The sequence below is a fragment of the Lytechinus pictus genome, chromosome 14 (genome assembly GCF_037042905.1).
Source record: "Lytechinus pictus isolate F3 Inbred chromosome 14, Lp3.0, whole genome shotgun sequence".
NCBI classification, from domain to species: Eukaryota; Metazoa; Echinodermata; class Echinoidea; order Temnopleuroida; family Toxopneustidae; genus Lytechinus; species Lytechinus pictus.
The window spans coordinates 20,757,102-20,779,277 of record NC_087258.1 but is presented as its reverse complement, the minus strand read 5'-3'; the positions used below and the strand labels follow the sequence as shown (position 1 = coordinate 20,779,277).

Here is a 22,176-nt window from a genome sequence, read left to right as displayed (position 1 = left end):
TAAATAAAAATGTAGGGGTGGTGCATCAGGGGGCAGTGGCGACCGCCCCAATTAGCTTGCAAGTAGTGAGGGGAGAATATCAGAACCAAAAAGAGGTAGAAAGAAAAATAGTATAAAATGAGAGGTATGAATCGTATATATTACCTGTTATTCGCTGATAGGGGAAATCAGGTTGCCTTTAGTTTACCTTGCACCACTCCCACTGGCATCGCCCCTGTATGATTTATACATGTAAATAGGCCTATAGGAATTCATTGAAAACATAGTCCGGAATAGAAGTGAATTACATGGGCAATGTATGGCATGTATGGTGTTAAACGGATGACTAATTTTTATTTTTCCTCTCTTTTTTGTTACATATACAATTTGTTGGTCTCTCTTCCTCCCAATCTACTCACTCCACTCTCCCTCCCCCTCTGTTTTTCTCTCTCCTGTCTCTCTTCTTTTGTCTTTCTTTCTCTTTCGCTGTCTCTCTCCCTCTCTCTCTCACCAACTACCCCCCCCCCGCCTCTCATCTTTTTGCACGCGCTCTAAGTAGTTAGTATTCAACAGGCTCAAAGTTTGAACAGACTCGATTAAATTTTAGTATATTTAAGCTTTAATGAAAAGAGAAATCCATAGATTCAATTCAAAAGGAATAATAGTTATGTGCTCGATTTACTTCGATTATAATCAAATTTACTTTGGTCGTTTTTAGTTAGCAAACTCTAGATTGTCCTCTCGGAATAATTTTCCCTCGTTTTCTATCTATATCTCATAAAATAATCGGATATCTGTTTTGTTTCTATTTGTTTTCTCTTTTGCTTTGCTAAATGTACTCTAATATATATTGGCCTAAGAAAATAAAACAATCGAATATCAAAATGTAGCCTTTGTATAATGTAATATGATTTGCAGCTTGAGGCCCCCTTCATCTGTAATGGTGATTCTTGATTTAAGTATAAAACAAGATTCCACATTCAGCATATCAAGAGATAAGATATTTTCTATATCATTATATTATATAGTTGATAATAATCGATACATATACCATTCCTATTTATACAGTATATAAGTCTACAATGGTCCCGTAACACAAAGGTTAGCGATTGATCGTATGCTTGGTATTCATGATTGATTATACATTGTAGTCAATTCAATCAATCGTAGAGATATTCATCTAAGATGGTTGTTACGGTTCGTGTAACAGGCCCCAGAAGTGCATTTCAAAACAAGAAGCACATTTGCTATTTTTTTCATGTTGAACTAACTAGGCGAGATATTAAACACAAAGGTTAGCGATTAATCGCTAAATGAAATAGCCTATCAAGATCGTCGTTGCATGCGTATTTTGCTCACTAGACTGAATAAGAACCAATCAGAACTGTTCTTTCAAATTTGTACTACGGGGCCCTGATGTCACTGGTTATACATTCAAAATAAATTCATCTAATAGCTACGCATAATCACTAATAGTGATGCATTCATGGTGTCTTGTAATACATTATAAAATAATACAAACCTTACCGAAATTATAAAACTATAAATTTTGTAGTCAATTTACTTTTAAAATACTCTTCCCCTTTGGATAAGCAGAGTCGTTCTAAACATAGGTCATAACTATACACAAGAGAATCTCATAGACTAACCTCTGAGAGAACAGTAACTCGATAACATACATTTATAAAATATAAATCGTGATATTTACACCAGAAAATTTATTTATACATTAAATTTAAAATAAAATTTAAATGTTATTAAAGGAAAATAACCACAGATCGACCAGGAATTGTCTACGTTAAACGTGATAGCTTGGTCTCTTGAATTATTGCGTAAATTTTTTTTTAGAACGTTTTTTTTTTAAAGGCTGTATTCATGATCAAAAAATTTCGTCGTTTGGGCTGTACTAAAAAAGCTAGTTGTTATTTTTATTTTCCAGATCAATATTTACAATTATCAATTTTCATTTGATTAAACTTCCATTTTGAATTTCGAAGTTAGGGACAGTTTAGTTTTGTTATTTTTTACACAAATTTGTTAGGTACAAATTCGGGATAACGATTCAAAAAATATTTTTTTCAAAGCTGCTAAAAGGGTGTCAAATTCTGGGATTTGAAGCGATCATCATACTTGAATGTAGAGAAAGAACATCGGGCATTGAACACTGAGTACACGAGCTGAATAGCAATCGTTAACTTAATCTAAAATTAAAGTGAAATCTATATCTGTATGAATTTTCTCTAAATAATTCTTAGAAAGCCTCTATACCTTAATGTAACGATAATACAAGTTTTCTAATTATACTTTACACCGTATTCAATACATTCCTATATGCAATATTATGTATATAATAATTTAGATAAAGTTTGTATTTATACACGCATATATATTGGAAAATGAATATAAATTATATATTCATATCTCCACCTGTTCACTAATTTATACGAATTACTATTGCAATGGTTCCATTCCTTTTCAGAGGGACTTATGACAAAAAAGAATAAGAAAATAATATTCTTTACATGTCTCGTAAACATTCTAAAACAAAGAAAATCAAAACCTTATATTTTCAAGACTACTGTTAAACAAAAAGAGACATTTTTACCAGGAAATATTTGGTTTTTTTTAATAACTGGTTATCAGCGGTTGGCATATCTTTCCCTCTTGGAGAAGATCACATAATTATCAAAAACAAAATGGAAGAAACGTCTGGAAGGTCCGAAAGAAATCATCTTATCATTCCATTATCCGCGATGATTTAACTGAATGATATACAAATAGTGAATAGGCATGAGTATGGTGGTACGAAACTTTCGCATGATGTGAAAGCAAAATGGTCTAATACTGTGTAGAGTGTAGTCTTTCTGCTTATTTTCCGTTTATTCCCCTAATGCGCTGTAAATATTTTCATTAGTAAGTATGATAGTAATTATCTTGATTTATTTGAAATTACATTTGCTAATTGCTTTATTATATTTTCAATAAACACTTAGTTATAGTTTTATCTTTAAGTTAGTAAATGATAATTACAATAATAAGCACGGTAGGCCTGTTTGTTGCAGACTAAATGGTATATTCAAAACTCGTAAAATTGGTGCAAAGTAACGTATAATTTTTACACTTCATTAATTGCTTCATTTTATTTATCACTTGTATCACTTGAATATTGTCGTATTAAATACTAAAATTTTCATATTTTATCCAGCTTCTGGCTGCGAAACATACTTTTTTTTTCTACGAATTAAATTTTTATTGTATCTGTATCACATTAACTGACTTTGTCATTAGGAAAAGGTTTCATATCGTAAGTAATATACATGAAGTATTGAATATCGAAACCTGTTAAAGTAGATTTGTAGCAGGGTGAAAGCACGTCAGTTTCCATACTACATGGTGTGATATAACGTGGATTACAGTGATACTTTGATGAAATATAACTTCTTGTGACAAGCAAAGGCGAGCATGTCTGGGGAGAGGGAAACCAAGTAACACCAACTCCAACCCAATGTCATATCAAGTGCATTGAACTCAACTCTTTCCTTCAGGTTCAAACCATCAAGATCATAGAGTCTGATCACCACCTTCCTATGCTGACAATCAACACTCGCTACATACACCCTGTCCTGCTCATCCACGGCAGCATACAGGTAGACATCCTCTGGAGCTTGTAGAGACTCACCAGCATTCCCATCCCTGTCATAGACCGTCACCACGCTTGGATTGACCCAACATGAACTCGTGACGATCAAACCCGTCCTGGTGATAGATGCCTGATGCGTCTTGTGCTTTGTTTTAACAGTGTGTTTCAGAGTGGATCCTGTCGGGTCATAGATATAGACTTGTTTTCCACAGTTAGTAATGATGATTTCATCTGATGGACTTTTGTTAACTTTGAGATAATAATTAGTATTGTTTCTCACATGGATTGTTGCTTTCCTGGAGCCAAGGGGAGAGTAGATGTAGGCTTCTGTATTACCAGTGTACACGCATAACGACCCGTCCCGTTGCAAGACCAGATCATAACAATCCATGTCACTAAAGGGTGTGTTTCTATACTGCTGCTTTCCGCCATTTGAATCAATGATATCAATATCATCATCCCCATACCCGATAGCGACAGTGCTATGGGAGTACCGTGCCATACCTTGCATCATTCCCCGTAGATCAACACACTGAATGATTTCCATCTTGGGATCTGATCCTGAGATGCTCCCGAGGTCAAGACGAGTATCGTCTGCTGGTTTGAACCTCTTCCCCTTTGCTTTCTTCTTAATAGCTTCCGCAGAAGTGTGATCAGTAACCTCCTTCAGCATAGCATCCAGCTCCTCACAGAGCAAGATATGAGCAGATAGAGTGTCTGTCTCAAGATGACCCAGTCTGTCATTATCTACCAGTGTTATTGAACTACAAATACTCTTGATTCTCTGTCGATCTTTTGACTTCAAGACGTTGAGGTCGTCATCAAAACTACGTTCTAAGGCATGTATTTGCTCGGTAAGATTTCGAAGATTTTCTTCCAGTTCCTTGGCCTTGATACTGTAGGCTTGCCTGGCATCATCTAGTAGTGTCTGCACTGCAGTGTGTACCTCATGACGTTGTATTTCTATGTTCTGAATGTTCTTCTCCAGCTCTGCTTTCTCGTCAGCACATCTCTGAGCAAGGTCTGACACCTACGAATTGAAAGTGATAAGTAAAAACAACGAGTAAGATCTGGAAATATCCCATAGAGGTGAAAATAACAAATACTAATATTATAAAACAAAAATAAATCATATAGAATGACATACGATATTCCGAATAAGCTTGAAGAGAGACAACATAATTTTAATTACAAAATTGTATGTCACATTGAAACAATAACGATAATAATTATCAGTGGAGTTCAACATAAAGAATAAAGAAACGAATTAAATGTAACAACATTTTAAATACAGATCATGGCATTACAATTATGTATCATTGCCAATCTGTATTCAACACCATCTATTATTATTGATATATTATAAATCAATATTTCTATATTCTCATTTTTATGTCATTATTATAACTATTATTATTCATGTTATTATTATTACCATTATTATTATTATTATTATGCATCATCATTATCATTATTATGATTATTTTATAATTATTAATATTACATTTTTATTTTTACTGTTAATGTTCTTAATATCTTTATATGTATAAAATATTGTGATTATTGTTATCGTCATCACCATCATAATCATTATAAAAACTGGTGTGATCATTGGTGTTTTCATCATCGACATCAATGATCGCCCTCGGGGCCGCGGAACGGGTTTCAAAGTGGGGGCTGACCATGCAAAAAATCACAATCATGTGGTAATTTTTACGTTTTTGTACACGGTTTGGGGAAAAAAGTGGAAGGCTGTAGCCCCCAGCCCACCCCCGTTTTTGCGGCCCCTGCTCAAAATATTGGGCAACATACTGTCCACTGTTTCGGGTAATGTATGTTGGTAAAAAATATGTACATGTATATATTCTGGGCAATTATTATCCAATTCAGAACACTTTATATTTACCCAATTATTAGTTTGTATTACCCACTTTCGACAAATTTAAGCAATAGTAGTGTGGATAGTATGTTGCCAAGTGATGGTTAAAAATTGATCCTAAACTTTTAAGAGTGTACGCTTTCAAAATAATTATTTTTTATACAAGCTGTTTAACCTTACATTCCTTGTTTAAATAGACTTTAAAGTGTTTAGACTATTAAACAGCAAAGTTTGATTTTTGATATTTGATTCTCAATAAAAATTATGTCTGGTTGTTTAAACTTTTAAACAACTCCTGTAAGGTTCAAATAATAAACAGCGATATGGATTTTTAAACAGTTTTTACTGTGATAATTATGAATATAATTACCTTATGTCGCAACTCCTGTTCAAAGTCAACCTGGTCCTTGATTTCATGAGCTTTATGACCAACAAGTACGCACCTGTGACAGACGTGGACCTTACAATCCTCACAAACCATATCCTTGTTCTCTGTTTTGTGGATGGAGCACTTCTCGAATAAATGACCAATGCTGACCTTCCCTTTAATGACATCATCCATGGAGACGATCTTATGATCTCCAAACAACAGTGTAAGATGTTGATGACAATGCAGACACTCATCACACATATAACAATTACATGTTCTGCAGAATGATACAGCGTCTTTCAGAGACTTGCAAGCGGTGCATTTCCATTTCTGGCACATCTCAAGGACAGCATTCATCCCTCCACACTTGGCGTGGTAATCGTCTACGCATCCGTTGATGGAGACATTGAGGCGGAGATCATCGACACGGTTGGCGGACAACTTGGGGATCTCCCTGCAGAGAGGACAGACCATGTGATCAAGGTCCTGGTGGGTTAGATCGTATTTCTTGAGGCATCGCCTACAAAATGTGTGTCCACATGAAGTCAGGATTGTCGCCTCGACAAATATATCAAGGCATAATGGACATATCAGGTTCGGTGAAGAGCTTGATGCTTTCTCTGATCCACACTTCTCAGCCATCGCTATAAATTTACAAACACGATATCTAACTTCCAACGAATAACATACAAGTCAAGTTAGTACTAACGTATTGAAACGTCAGGTTCGCATTACAACACAATGATCACTTCATGTTATTGCTAATGTGTAGTTCAATACAATTCAAATCAACTACAAGAGTAAAAAAAAAAACCACCCAATTCGAACTTCCTGTAAATAGTACCGGGTATTCCCAGCTACCTTTGAACCTGACTAACTCATCAAAAGAAGAGGAAGCAACTTTAACTGAAGGAATAAGGGTTTACTAGGATGGCTGAAAATTGAATTGAATAAGCGTAAGAATTCTATTTTGGAAAACTTTTAGTTTTTCATTGTAAGTCTCAAAAGTATAATTGTCCCATACAATATTAAAGTAAGTCAGATAGGGAAGCACAAAGCTGATATTTATGTAAAGTTCCTAGAAAAGCCTCAGACAAAACACATCTTAATCTACATATAGCACCTACACCTCGATAAACCTTTGTACACACTGACTTTATGGGGTTTCTAAGTCAAATGTTCATCGATAATTACTCCTAGAAATCGAACATGCTGCGGCCCCCAACATTCAGAACAGTTTCTGGAATAATTTTGCCTCTAGATCGAAAAATTAATACTTGGGAAGCACTCCTCATCTCATGGACAGCAGTAACTCCACTCTGAATCCTAAGCCCTCTGGAGATGTTGTACCACATTCCTTGCTCGTGTCCACTGCTGTACTCCCCATCCCTTCACAGCACGTTCGAATTTGTAATGGTGTAGATACCCCACATCCAAACTTGTCACCGACCCAGACGTATACCCAGACATCTGATGTGTTTCATCGTGGATACCAAGACATCACTCAGTCCGACTCCGGTGTGATCAATGGCTCCGATGCAATCAACTTACGTAAATGTGATAACTGGTCTGGACCCCCCCCCCCCCCCCTTGGTGGAAGGGTCACCTTTCCTTTCATCTGATACTGACCCGACCCTTAATTCTGATCCTGCTGCTCCTGCGGGTCCCATCCTCACTTCCTAAAAGGGTCCTTTCCAATTAGCTCTTAGTGGATATCCTGTCACTGTCTGATGCATCTCCGACTAGTCCCGGCTCGGAGGGACGTCTCCCCCATGTGCCAAGAGGACTGAAGAGGCTTCTTGTTATCATCTCTAGTTCGAAGAGGTCGACATCTCTCCAGGCCGCCCTCCAGACCCAGCTGGGCGGGACGTTTCCCTTATGTGTCAAGATAACTAGTGAGGCCCTTTTTATCACCACTACTTCGAAGAGGTCGACATCCCTTCTGGCCGCCCTTCATGGTTGATGATTTTTTTGGTCAATTTATTCTATAAAGGTTGTGATCTATGAGCTAGCTCTTTTGCCAGCTGAGGATGCTTAATGGTTGTTTACTTAATAACATCCCCCTTTTTATATGTTTTTAATGCCGAGTTTAAATTGGGTAATACTAGGTTGATAACAATAATTTCATTTTGGAAAACCAGCTTATAGCGAGGTAGCGACGCAATAAAAGTAATTTTCTTTCAATACCAGTAGGTAGAATCCCTTTAATTAATGTTGCCGTTTTGAAGTATATTCGTGTTCGCAAAAATAGGTTAAAACCGGAAAAAAACGTTTTTAAGAGGAAGGAGGTAATGCCTTTTATATGTGTCTTGTTCTTCCTATAAAAATAAAACATTTTTTTTTTTACAGAGGTATTGTAATTTATCGGAAACGGGGTTGGGAGATCAAGGAATTATACTGAACGTGGGGAAATTCATTTGCTTACTTTACCAGCATTGTGATATAGTGCATGAATGTATTCTGAATTTAGACTGTGTTCTAAAATTTGCATATTCTTAGAGAACTTGAAGACATAAATGGGATACTGCATTACTCAATATGTGTACATGCATATACAGTGCGTATAAAAAAACGGGACAGATTTGAAAAGTCTACACAATTTTTGTTTCAAATTAAAATGTCTATATTTTGGTGTTAATAGGTGCTCTAGGGTCTTATCTTTCAAATGCCATTAAAAAAAATATGTTTTTTTCTTGCTTGGGCGAACACGGAATGTTTTTGTCTGGGATTAAAAAGGAGGTTTGCGCCAAAATGGCATATAATAATAATACAAATTATGATCAGACGTCTTGCTAATCAGCAGACTTTCTCTTAACATTTTCATTATCTGTGCCATAATTTTAGAATTATGCTGTCAAATTTTATTTACATATTTATTTATTTACTTGAATCATATTTTTTTTTTCCATTTAAACTTCTTTTACCTTTTAATTTTCCTTCATGAGTAAGAAAAGAAGACTTTTGTCAACCCAAGCAAGGAGATTTGCATTATCAATTGGGAAAACCTGTAATTATTCAAATCCTTTTTATTAAGTAAAACAAATTATGTTATGGTACGTTGAAAAGACATGAAATCCATTTTTCAAGGGGTTATTGATTCCTTGACCAAGTTTAATTATATGCTCGACAGGACAAACAGGAAGGGATTAATGTATTTCAATGGCATTGGTGCATTGAGTCAGTTTTGAAGGAGCTAGATATGGTACATCGGGTAAAATGTATTAAAAAGTTATGAGCGAGCAAAGCGAGCGCGCAAATATTCCCACATTTGTTTTACAATATCAAATATGTGGTAGATTTTGACATAATATTCAGAAAATAATATCATATTTTACTTTCTATCTCTCCTTTTATTTCCTTTCCACTTTCTTTCTTGGTCAAGATTTGAAATAAAATACCCGCTCTCCCATACTTCCGTTAAAAAAAAATTGTTTTTGCTTGAAGAAGGAATATTCAAAGCTAAAAGAGAACAAATCAAAAAGAAAAAACAGAACAATTCAAGCAAATAATTAGATTTAAAAATGAATTTTGACCGCATAATTCGAAAATTATGGCAAAGATATTGAAAATGATAAGAGGAAGTCTGCTGATTAGAAGGAAATCCGATCATCATTTGTATCATTATATTTTAATCCCAGACAAAAACATTCCGTGTTTGCTCAAGTATGAACGAAACTACATTTTGTTAATAGCATTTGAAAGATAAGGCCCTAGAACACCTATTAACACCAAAATATAGACATCATGATTTGAAATAAAAATTTTATAGACTTTTCAAATCTGCCCCCTTTTTTTGGATACGCACTGTATATTGTCGATATTCATTATTGTCTTTTTTAAGGTTCGGGTGGGGCCTCAAAACACCCATTTACATATAGAGCCGCGCCTCAATTAGCACGGTGGTCAAAATAGGGGGAGGGGACAAGTCCCCCACCCCACCCACCCCCCCCCCCCCCATAAAAAAAGAAAAATAATAATAATAATTAAAAAATAAAATGTGAAAATAAAATACGATAAAATGAAATAAATAATTAAATGAATGAATAAATAAATAAATGGATAAATAAATAAGGGTGGGGGCACAATAGGACATGCCCTCCAAATATTTGGAATTCTATTTCGGTTGATTTATTTTTGACAATCGTATAGTTACGTGTAATAACTTTTCCTACACGTCAGACAATGCTTAAAATGATCATCCCCCCCCCTCCCTCTCCCCCCCCCCCCTCTTTATATACCTCTCTCTCCCCCTTCTCTCTGATTGCCTCTCGGACTCTCTCTCTCTCTCTCTCTCTTTATTTCGTAAACATACGAGATCGTATGGAAAAGATGGAACAAAGGTGGAACAAACTAAATTGAATTTGATTACATTCAGAATTTAATGAAATCTTGATATCAATAGAATCAATTCAAACTTCGTGAGTATGCGATTTACATGAATACTGATCAATCGTTTTGTTAGCAAGCTCTCTCACTGTCTCTCTTCTCCTAAACAAATGATAAAATCACTTGACTTTATGATATCAATTATGCAGCTGTAGCTATTGTAGTGGTAATATCGGATTGATGAGTATTTCTACATTATTGTTTGGTTTGGTTGGGTTGGGTTTATTATCAGAATAACACCAAGATAATATAGAGTGTACATGAAGAATTACAAATGTGAATGTTATTCAGAGTCATTCATAATGATGCTGTTCTTCCTATAGAGGTCTAATCACAGTAATGAGAGCAATAATGTGACAATATACATGTACATGAATAAATGAATAAAACGTATTTGGGTATGCATTTAAAAGCAAAATAAGCATGACCCATGAACGTGTGATAAACAAAGCGTGTGAATAATTTACTTTAAGCCCCCTTTACCCATTAATAAATAAAATCATTATAAAAATGAAATATATGTACATGACACATTTTTTTTGTATCCACTTCACCTTGGCCCTTTCAGGTTTACTTGGAGTCTCATCTGGCCCTTCAAAGAAAAAGTTTGAGAACCCCTGATCTAGAGCTTAAACAGCATTTAATAAATTACAAAAGGTTTAATAGCCCATGAGCATAAATTATGTAAATACATTTTGTAGCCTCTAAAATATTCGGTACCGTTGACAATGTAGAAAACTTTTGAAATTGAAGAAAATGAATGTTTATTTGAATTTAATTGAAATCATTTACTTTTATAAATAAAAATGTAGGGGTGGTGCATCAGGGGGCAGTGGCGACCGCCCCAATTAGCTTGCAAGTAGTGAGGGGAGAATATCAGAACCAAAAAGAGGTAGAAAGAAAAATAGTATAAAATGAGAGGTATGAATCGTATATATTACCTGTTATTCGCTGATAGGGGAAATCAGATTGCCTTTAGTTTACCTTGCACCACTCCCACTGGCATCGCCCCTGTATGATTTATACATGTAAATAGGCCTATAGGAATTCATTGAAAACATAGTCCGGAATAGAAGTGAATTACATGGGCAATGTATGGCATGTATGGTGTTAAACGGATGACTAATTTTTATTTTTCCTCTCTTTTTTGTTACATATACAATTTGTTGGTCTCTCTTCCTCCCAATCTACTCACTCCACTCTCCCTCCCCCTCTGTTTTTCTCTCTCCTGTCTCTCTTCTTTTGTCTTTCTTTCTCTTTCGCTGTCTCTCTCCCTCTCTCTCTCACCAACTACCCCCCCCCCCCGCCTCTCATCTTTTTGCACGCGCTCTAAGTAGTTAGTATTCAACAGGCTCAAAGTTTGAACAGACTCGATTAAATTTTAGTATATTTAAGCTTTAATGAAAAGAGAAATCCATAGATTCAATTCAAAAGGAATAATAGTTATGTGCTCGATTTACTTCGATTATAATCAAATTTACATTGGTCGTTTTTAGTTAGCAAACTCTAGATTGTCCTCTCGGAATAATTTTCCCTCGTTTTCTATCTATATCTCATAAAATAATCGGATATCTGTTTTGTTTCTATTTGTTTTCTCTTTTGCTTTGCTAAATGTACTCTAATATATATTGGCCTAAGAAAATAAAACAATCGAATATCAAAATGTAGCCTTTGTATAATGTAATATGATTTGCAGCTTGAGGCCCCCTTCATCTGTAATGGTGATTCTTGATTTAAGTATAAAACAAGATTCCACATTCAGCATATCAAGAGATAAGATATTTTCTATATCATTATATTATATAGTTGATAATAATCGATACATATACCATTCCTATTTATACAGTATATAAGTCTACAATGGTCCCGTAACACAAAGGTTAGCGATTGATCGTATGCTTGGTATTCATGATTGATTATACATTGTAGTCAATTCAATCAATCGTAGAGATATTCATCTAAGATGGTTGTTACGGTTCGTGTAACAGGCCCCAGAAGTGCATTTCAAAACAAGAAGCACATTTGCTATTTTTTTCATGTTGAACTAACTAGGCGAGATATTAAACACAAAGGTTAGCGATTAATCGCTAAATGAAATAGCCTATCAAGATCGTCGTTGCATGCGTATTTTGCTCACTAGACTGAATAAGAACCAATCAGAACTGTTCTTTCAAATTTGTACTACGGGGCCCTGATGTCACTGGTTATACATTCAAAATAAATTCATCTAATAGCTACGCATAATCACTAATAGTGATGCATTCATGGTGTCTTGTAATACATTATAAAATAATACAAACCTTACCGAAATTATAAAACTATAAATTTTGTAGTCAATTTACTTTTAAAATACTCTTCCCCTTTGGATAAGCAGAGTCGTTCTAAACATAGGTCATAACTATACACAAGAGAATCTCATAGACTAACCTCTGAGAGAACAGTAACTCGATAACATACATTTATAAAATATAAATCGTGATATTTACACCAGAAAATTTATTTATACATTAAATTTAAAATAAAATTTAAATGTTATTAAAGGAAAATAACCACAGATCGACCAGGAATTGTCTACGTTAAACGTGATAGCTTGGTCTCTTGAATTATTGCGTAAATTTTTTTTTAGAACGTTTTTTTTTTAAAGGCTGTATTCATGATCAAAAAATTTCGTCGTTTGGGCTGTACTAAAAAAGCTAGTTGTTATTTTTATTTTCCAGATCAATATTTACAATTATCAATTTTCATTTGATTAAACTTCCATTTTGAATTTCGAAGTTAGGGACAGTTTAGTTTTGTTATTTTTTACACAAATTTGTTAGGTACAAATTCGGGATAACGATTCAAAAAATATTTTTTTCAAAGCTGCTAAAAGGGTGTCAAATTCTGGGATTTGAAGCGATCATCATACTTGAATGTAGAGAAAGAACATCGGGCATTGAACACTGAGTACACGAGCTGAATAGCAATCGTTAACTTAATCTAAAATTAAAGTGAAATCTATATCTGTATGAATTTTCTCTAAATAATTCTTAGAAAGCCTCTATACCTTAATGTAACGATAATACAAGTTTTCTAATTATACTTTACACCGTATTCAATACATTCCTATATGCAATATTATGTATATAATAATTTAGATAAAGTTTGTATTTATACACGCATATATATTGGAAAATGAATATAAATTATATATTCATATCTCCACCTGTTCACTAATTTATACGAATTACTATTGCAATGGTTCCATTCCTTTTCAGAGGGACTTATGACAAAAAAGAATAAGAAAATAATATTCTTTACATGTCTCGTAAACATTCTAAAACAAAGAAAATCAAAACCTTATATTTTCAAGACTACTGTTAAACAAAAAGAGACATTTTTACCAGGAAATATTTGGTTTTTTTTAATAACTGGTTATCAGCGGTTGGCATATCTTTCCCTCTTGGAGAAGATCACATAATTATCAAAAACAAAATGGAAGAAACGTCTGGAAGGTCCGAAAGAAATCATCTTATCATTCCATTATCCGCGATGATTTAACTGAATGATATACAAATAGTGAATAGGCATGAGTATGGTGGTACGAAACTTTCGCATGATGTGAAAGCAAAATGGTCTAATACTGTGTAGAGTGTAGTCTTTCTGCTTATTTTCCGTTTATTCCCCTAATGCGCTGTAAATATTTTCATTAGTAAGTATGATAGTAATTATCTTGATTTATTTGAAATTACATTTGCTAATTGCTTTATTATATTTTCAATAAACACTTAGTTATAGTTTTATCTTTAAGTTAGTAAATGATAATTACAATAATAAGCACGGTAGGCCTGTTTGTTGCAGACTAAATGGTATATTCAAAACTCGTAAAATTGGTGCAAAGTAACGTATAATTTTTACACTTCATTAATTGCTTCATTTTATTTATCACTTGTATCACTTGAATATTGTCGTATTAAATACTAAAATTTTCATATTTTATCCAGCTTCTGGCTGCGAAACATACTTTTTTTTTCTACGAATTAAATTTTTATTGTATCTGTATCACATTAACTGACTTTGTCATTAGGAAAAGGTTTCATATCGTAAGTAATATACATGAAGTATTGAATATCGAAACCTGTTAAAGTAGATTTGTAGCAGGGTGAAAGCACGTCAGTTTCCATACTACATGGTGTGATATAACGTGGATTACAGTGATACTTTGATGAAATATAACTTCTTGTGACAAGCAAAGGCGAGCATGTCTGGGGAGAGGGAAACCAAGTAACACCAACTCCAACCCAATGTCATATCAAGTGCATTGAACTCAACTCTTTCCTTCAGGTTCAAACCATCAAGATCATAGAGTCTGATCACCACCTTCCTATGCTGACAATCAACACTCGCTACATACACCCTGTCCTGCTCATCCACGGCAGCATACAGGTAGACATCCTCTGGAGCTTGTAGAGACTCACCAGCATTCCCATCCCTGTCATAGACCGTCACCACGCTTGGATTGACCCAACATGAACTCGTGACGATCAAACCCGTCCTGGTGATAGATGCCTGATGCGTCTTGTGCTTTGTTTTAACAGTGTGTTTCAGAGTGGATCCTGTCGGGTCATAGATATAGACTTGTTTTCCACAGTTAGTAATGATGATTTCATCTGATGGACTTTTGTTAACTTTGAGATAATAATTAGTATTGTTTCTCACATGGATTGTTGCTTTCCTGGAGCCAAGGGGAGAGTAGATGTAGGCTTCTGTATTACCAGTGTACACGCATAACGACCCGTCCCGTTGCAAGACCAGATCATAACAATCCATGTCACTAAAGGGTGTGTTTCTATACTGCTGCTTTCCGCCATTTGAATCAATGATATCAATATCATCATCCCCATACCCGATAGCGACAGTGCTATGGGAGTACCGTGCCATACCTTGCATCATTCCCCGTAGATCAACACACTGAATGATTTCCATCTTGGGATCTGATCCTGAGATGCTCCCGAGGTCAAGACGAGTATCGTCTGCTGGTTTGAACCTCTTCCCCTTTGCTTTCTTCTTAATAGCTTCCGCAGAAGTGTGATCAGTAACCTCCTTCAGCATAGCATCCAGCTCCTCACAGAGCAAGATATGAGCAGATAGAGTGTCTGTCTCAAGATGACCCAGTCTGTCATTATCTACCAGTGTTATTGAACTACAAATACTCTTGATTCTCTGTCGATCTTTTGACTTCAAGACGTTGAGGTCGTCATCAAAACTACGTTCTAAGGCATGTATTTGCTCGGTAAGATTTCGAAGATTTTCTTCCAGTTCCTTGGCCTTGATACTGTAGGCTTGCCTGGCATCATCTAGTAGTGTCTGCACTGCAGTGTGTACCTCATGACGTTGTATTTCTATGTTCTGAATGTTCTTCTCCAGCTCTGCTTTCTCGTCAGCACATCTCTGAGCAAGGTCTGACACCTACGAATTGAAAGTGATAAGTAAAAACAACGAGTAAGATCTGGAAATATCCCATAGAGGTGAAAATAACAAATACTAATATTATAAAACAAAAATAAATCATATAGAATGACATACGATATTCCGAATAAGCTTGAAGAGAGACAACATAATTTTAATTACAAAATTGTATGTCACATTGAAACAATAACGATAATAATTATCAGTGGAGTTCAACATAAAGAATAAAGAAACGAATTAAATGTAACAACATTTTAAATACAGATCATGGCATTACAATTATGTATCATTGCCAATCTGTATTCAACACCATCTATTATTATTGATATATTATAAATCAATATTTCTATATTCTCATTTTTATGTCATTATTATAACTATTATTATTCATGTTATTATTATTACCATTATTATTATTATTATTATGCATCATCATTATCATTATTATGATTATTTTATAATTATTAATATTACATTTTTATTTTTACTGTTAATGTTCTTAATATCTTTATATGTATAAAATATTGTGATTATTGTTATCGTCATCACCATCATAATCATTATAAAAACTGGTGTGATCATTGGTGTTTTCATCATCGACATCAATGATCGCCCTCGGGGCCGCGGAACGGGTTTCAAAGTGGGGGCTGACCATGCAAAAAATCACAATCATGTGGTAATTTTTACGTTTTTGTACACGGTTTGGGGAAAAAAGTGGAAGGCTGTAGCCCCCAGCCCACCCCCGTTTTTGCGGCCCCTGCTCAAAATATTGGGCAACATACTGTCCACTGTTTCGGGTAATGTATGTTGGTAAAAAATATGTACATGTATATATTCTGGGCAATTATTATCCAATTCAGAACACTTTATATTTACCCAATTATTAGTTTGTATTACCCACTTTCGACAAATTTAAGCAATAGTAGTGTGGATAGTATGTTGCCAAGTGATGGTTAAAAATTGATCCTAAACTTTTAAGAGTGTACGCTTTCAAAATAATTATTTTTTATACAAGCTGTTTAACCTTACATTCCTTGTTTAAATAGACTTTAAAGTGTTTAGACTATTAAACAGCAAAGTTTGATTTTTGATATTTGATTCTCAATAAAAATTATGTCTGGTTGTTTAAACTTTTAAACAACTCCTGTAAGGTTCAAATAATAAACAGCGATATGGATTTTTAAACAGTTTTTACTGTGATAATTATGAATATAATTACCTTATGTCGCAACTCCTGTTCAAAGTCAACCTGGTCCTTGATTTCATGAGCTTTATGACCAACAAGTACGCACCTGTGACAGACGTGGACCTTACAATCCTCACAAACCATATCCTTGTTCTCTGTTTTGTGGATGGAGCACTTCTCGAATAAATGACCAATGCTGACCTTCCCTTTAATGACATCATCCATGGAGACGATCTTATGATCTCCAAACAACAGTGTAAGATGTTGATGACAATGCAGACACTCATCACACATATAACAATTACATGTTCTGCAGAATGATACAGCGTCTTTCAGAGACTTGCAAGCGGTGCATTTCCATTTCTGGCACATCTCAAGGACAGCATTCATCCCTCCACACTTGGCGTGGTAATCGTCTACGCATCCGTTGATGGAGACATTGAGGCGGAGATCATCGACACGGTTGGCGGACAACTTGGGGATCTCCCTGCAGAGAGGACAGACCATGTGATCAAGGTCCTGGTGGGTTAGATCGTATTTCTTGAGGCATCGCCTACAAAATGTGTGTCCACATGAAGTCAGGATTGTCGCCTCGACAAATATATCAAGGCATAATGGACATATCAGGTTCGGTGAAGAGCTTGATGCTTTCTCTGATCCACACTTCTCAGCCATCGCTATAAATTTACAAACACGATATCTAACTTCCAACGAATAACATACAAGTCAAGTTAGTACTAACGTATTGAAACGTCAGGTTCGCATTACAACACAATGATCACTTCATGTTATTGCTAATGTGTAGTTCAATACAATTCAAATCAACTACAAGAGTAAAAAAAAAAACCACCCAATTCGAACTTCCTGTAAATAGTACCGGGTATTCCCAGCTACCTTTGAACCTGACTAACTCATCAAAAGAAGAGGAAGCAACTTTAACTGAAGGAATAAGGGTTTACTAGGATGGCTGAAAATTGAATTGAATAAGCGTAAGAATTCTATTTTGGAAAACTTTTAGTTTTTCATTGTAAGTCTCAAAAGTATAATTGTCCCATACAATATTAAAGTAAGTCAGATAGGGAAGCACAAAGCTGATATTTATGTAAAGTTCCTAGAAAAGCCTCAGACAAAACACATCTTAATCTACATATAGCACCTACACCTCGATAAACCTTTGTACACACTGACTTTATGGGGTTTCTAAGTCAAATGTTCATCGATAATTACTCCTAGAAATCGAACATGCTGCGGCCCCCAACATTCAGAACAGTTTCTGGAATAATTTTGCCTCTAGATCGAAAAATTAATACTTGGGAAGCACTCCTCATCTCATGGACAGCAGTAACTCCACTCTGAATCCTAAGCCCTCTGGAGATGTTGTACCACATTCCTTGCTCGTGTCCACTGCTGTACTCCCCATCCCTTCACAGCACGTTCGAATTTGTAATGGTGTAGATACCCCACATCCAAACTTGTCACCGACCCAGACGTATACCCAGACATCTGATGTGTTTCATCGTGGATACCAAGACATCACTCAGTCCGACTCCGGTGTGATCAATGGCTCCGATGCAATCAACTTACGTAAATGTGATAACTGGTCTGGACCCCCCCCCCCTTGGTGGAAGGGTCACCTTTCCTTTCATCTGATACTGACCCGACCCTTAATTCTGATCCTGCTGCTCCTGCGGGTCCCATCCTCACTTCCTAAAAGGGTCCTTTCCAATTAGCTCTTAGTGGATATCCTGTCACTGTCTGATGCATCTCCGACTAGTCCCGGCTCGGAGGGACGTCTCCCCCATGTGCCAAGAGGACTGAAGAGGCTTCTTGTTATCATCTCTAGTTCGAAGAGGTCGACATCTCTCCAGGCCGCCCTCCAGACCCAGCTGGGCGGGACGTTTCCCTTATGTGTCAAGAGAACTAGTGAGGCCCTTGCTTATCACCCCTACTTCGAAGAGGTCGACATCCCTTCTGGCCGCCCTTCATGGTTGATGATTTTTTTGGTCAATTTATTCTATAAAGGTTGTGATCTATGAGCTAGCTCTTTTGCCAGCTGAGGATGCTTAATGGTTGTTTACTTAATAACATCCCCCTTTTTATATGTTTTTAATGCCGAGTTTAAATTGGGTAATACTAGGTTGATAACAATAATTTCATTTTGGAAAACCAGCTTATAGCGAGGTAGCGACGCAATAAAAGTAATTTTCTTTCAATACCAGTAGGTAGAATCCCTTTAATTAATGTTGCCGTTTTGAAGTATATTCGTGTTCGCAAAAATAGGTTAAAACCGGAAAAAAACGTTTTTAAGAGGAAGGAGGTAATGCCTTTTATATGTGTCTTGTTCTTCCTATAAAAATAAAACATTTTTTTTTTTACAGAGGTATTGTAATTTATCGGAAACGGGGTTGGGAGATCAAGGAATTATACTGAACGTGGGGAAATTCATTTGCTTACTTTACCAGCATTGTGATATAGTGCATGAATGTATTCTGAATTTAGACTGTGTTCTAAAATTTGCATATTCTTAGAGAACTTGAAGACATAAATGGGATACTGCATTACTCAATATGTGTACATGCATATACAGTGCGTATAAAAAAACGGGACAGATTTGAAAAGTCTACACAATTTTTGTTTCAAATTAAAATGTCTATATTTTGGTGTTAATAGGTGCTCTAGGGTCTTATCTTTCAAATGCCATTAAAAAAAATATGTTTTTTTCTTGCTTGGGCGAACACGGAATGTTTTTGTCTGGGATTAAAAAGGAGGTTTGCGCCAAAATGGCATATAATAATAATACAAATTATGATCAGACGTCTTGCTAATCAGCAGACTTTCTCTTAACATTTTCATTATCTGTGCCATAATTTTAGAATTATGCTGTCAAATTTTATTTACATATTTATTTATTTACTTGAATCATATTTTTTTTTCCATTTAAACTTCTTTTACCTTTTAATTTTCCTTCATGAGTAAGAAAAGAAGACTTTTGTCAACCCAAGCAAGGAGATTTGCATTATCAATTGGGAAAACCTGTAATTATTCAAATCCTTTTTATTAAGTAAAACAAATTATGTTATGGTACGTTGAAAAGACATGAAATCCATTTTTCAAGGGGTTATTGATTCCTTGACCAAGTTTAATTATATGCTCGACAGGACAAACAGGAAGGAATTAATGTATTTCAATGGCATTGGTGCATTGAGTCAGTTTTGAAGGAGCTAGATATGGTACATCGGGTAAAATGTATTAAAAAGTTATGAGCGAGCAAAGCGAGCGCGCAAATATTCCCACATTTGTTTTACAATATCAAATATGTGGTAGATTTTGACATAATATTCAGAAAATAATATCATATTTTACTTTCTATCTCTCCTTTTATTTCCTTTCCACTTTCTTTCTTGGTCAAGATTTGAAATAAAATACCCGCTCTCCCATACTTCCGTTAAAAAAAAATTGTTTTTGCTTGAAGAAGGAATATTCAAAGCTAAAAGAGAACAAATCAAAAAGAAAAAACAGAACAATTCAAGCAAATAATTAGATTTAAAAATGAATTTTGACCGCATAATTCGAAAATTATGGCAAAGATATTGAAAATGATAAGAGGAAGTCTGCTGATTAGAAGGAAATCCGATCATCATTTGTATCATTATATTTTAATCCCAGACAAAAACATTCCGTGTTTGCTCAAGTATGAACGAAACTGCATTTTGTTAATAGCATTTGAAAGATAAGGCCCTAGAACACCTATTAACACCAAAATATAGACATCATGATTTGAAATAAAAATTTTATAGACTTTTCAAATCTGCCCCCTTTTTTTGGATACGCACTGTATATTGTCGATATTCATTATTGTCTTTTTTAAGGTTCGGGTGGGGCCTCAAAACACCCATTTACATATAGAGCCGCGCCTCAATTAGCACGGTGGTCAAAATAGGGGGAGGGGACAAGTCCCCCACCCCACCCACCCCCCCCCCATAAAAAAAGAAAAATAATAATAATAATTAAAAAATAAAATGTGAAAATAAAATACGATAAAATGAAATAAATAATTAAATGAATGAATAAATAAATAAATGGATAAATAAATAAGGGTGGGGGCACAATAGGACATGCCCTCCAAATATTTGGAATTCTATTTCGGTTGATTTATTTTTGACAATCGTATAGTTACGTGTAATAACTTTTCCTACACGTCAGACAATGCTTAAAATGATCATCCCCCCCCTCCCTCTCCCCCCCCTCTTTATATACCTCTCTCTCCCCCTTCTCTCTGATTGCCTCTCGGACTCTCTCTCTCTCTCTCTCTCTTTATTTCGTAAACATACGAGATCGTATGGAAAAGATGGAACAAAGGTGGAACAAACTAAATTGAATTTGATTACATTCAGAATTTAATGAAATCTTGATATCAATAGAATCAATTCAAACTTCGTGAGTATGCGATTTACATGAATACTGATCAATCGTTTTGTTAGCAAGCTCTCTCACTGTCTCTCTTCTCCTAAACAAATGATAAAATCACTTGACTTTATGATATCAATTATGCAGCTGTAGCTATTGTAGTGGTAATATCGGATTGATGAGTATTTCTACATTATTGTTTGGTTTGGTTGGGTTGGGTTTATTATCAGAATAACACCAAGATAATATAGAGTGTACATGAAGAATTACAAATGTGAATGTTATTCAGAGTCATTCATAATGATGCTGTTCTTCCTATAGAGGTCTAATCACAGTAATGAGAGCAATAATGTGACAATATACATGTACATGAATAAATGAATAAAACGTATTTGGGTATGCATTTAAAAGCAAAATAAGCATGACCCATGAACGTGTGATAAACAAAGCGTGTGAATAATTTACTTTAAGCCCCCTTTACCCATTAATAAATAAAATCATTATAAAAATGAAATATATGTACATGACACATACTTATGTGACATATATACATAATAACATTTAAATGACTAAATTGCCAATGGAAAGAATAACTCGACTGCATGCATTTCCCCTCCAAAAATATTTACACAGAAGAAAAGCTCATTTAGGAGAGATACGTACAAGAGTGATCCTTTAATTTCATGCAGGAAATACGGAATAGAACCAAAATGAAAGTTCTATTAAAATGTCACCTACTTTTGCAAAGATTTAAACATACCCCCAAAATATACGTTTTCTGCAGATGAGGAATATTCAACTTTTAATGGTGCATGCGACCATGCATGATTGCCATGAATTTCACTTAAAAGGGATCTTTTATCAAAGCATGTTTGATAATT

General features: G+C 35.1%; 2 protein-coding genes across 2 annotated transcripts; both read right to left on the bottom strand.

Moving 5' to 3' along the window:
* Positions 1-3,224: 3,224 nt before the first annotated feature.
* On the bottom strand, positions 3,225-6,601 carry LOC129276122 (E3 ubiquitin-protein ligase TRIM71-like). Its single transcript, XM_054912556.2, has 2 exons — positions 5,869-6,601; positions 3,225-4,649 (listed from the first exon to the last, which is right to left on the bottom strand). The coding sequence occupies exons 1-2, from the start codon at positions 6,508-6,510 to the stop codon at positions 3,390-3,392; spliced, it is 1,902 nt and encodes a 633-aa protein (XP_054768531.1). The 5' UTR covers positions 6,511-6,601; the 3' UTR covers positions 3,225-3,389.
* A 5,107-nt stretch (positions 6,602-11,708) lies between these two features.
* LOC135156637 (E3 ubiquitin-protein ligase TRIM71-like) lies at positions 11,709-17,654 on the bottom strand. The gene is made up of 2 exons (XM_064109480.1): positions 16,922-17,654; positions 11,709-15,702 (listed from the first exon to the last, which is right to left on the bottom strand). Exons 1-2 carry the CDS (start codon positions 17,561-17,563, stop codon positions 14,443-14,445), a joined length of 1,902 nt encoding a protein of 633 aa, XP_063965550.1. The 5' UTR covers positions 17,564-17,654; the 3' UTR covers positions 11,709-14,442.
* Between the last annotated feature and the right edge of the window lie 4,522 nt (positions 17,655-22,176).

What these genes read in the sequence shown, in the direction of transcription:
- LOC129276122 (XM_054912556.2), bottom strand. Translation starts at nt 6,510, where the DNA reads ATGGCTGAGAAGTGTGGATCAGAGAAAGCATCAAGCTCTTCACCGAAC. An exon ending in AACAGGAGTTGCGACATAAG is followed by an intron (nt 4,650 to 5,868) that starts GTAATTATATTC and finishes TTCAATTCGTAG; the next exon opens with GTGTCAGACCTTGCTCAGAG.
- LOC135156637 (XM_064109480.1), bottom strand. Translation starts at nt 17,563, where the DNA reads ATGGCTGAGAAGTGTGGATCAGAGAAAGCATCAAGCTCTTCACCGAAC. An exon ending in AACAGGAGTTGCGACATAAG is followed by an intron (nt 15,703 to 16,921) that starts GTAATTATATTC and finishes TTCAATTCGTAG; the next exon opens with GTGTCAGACCTTGCTCAGAG.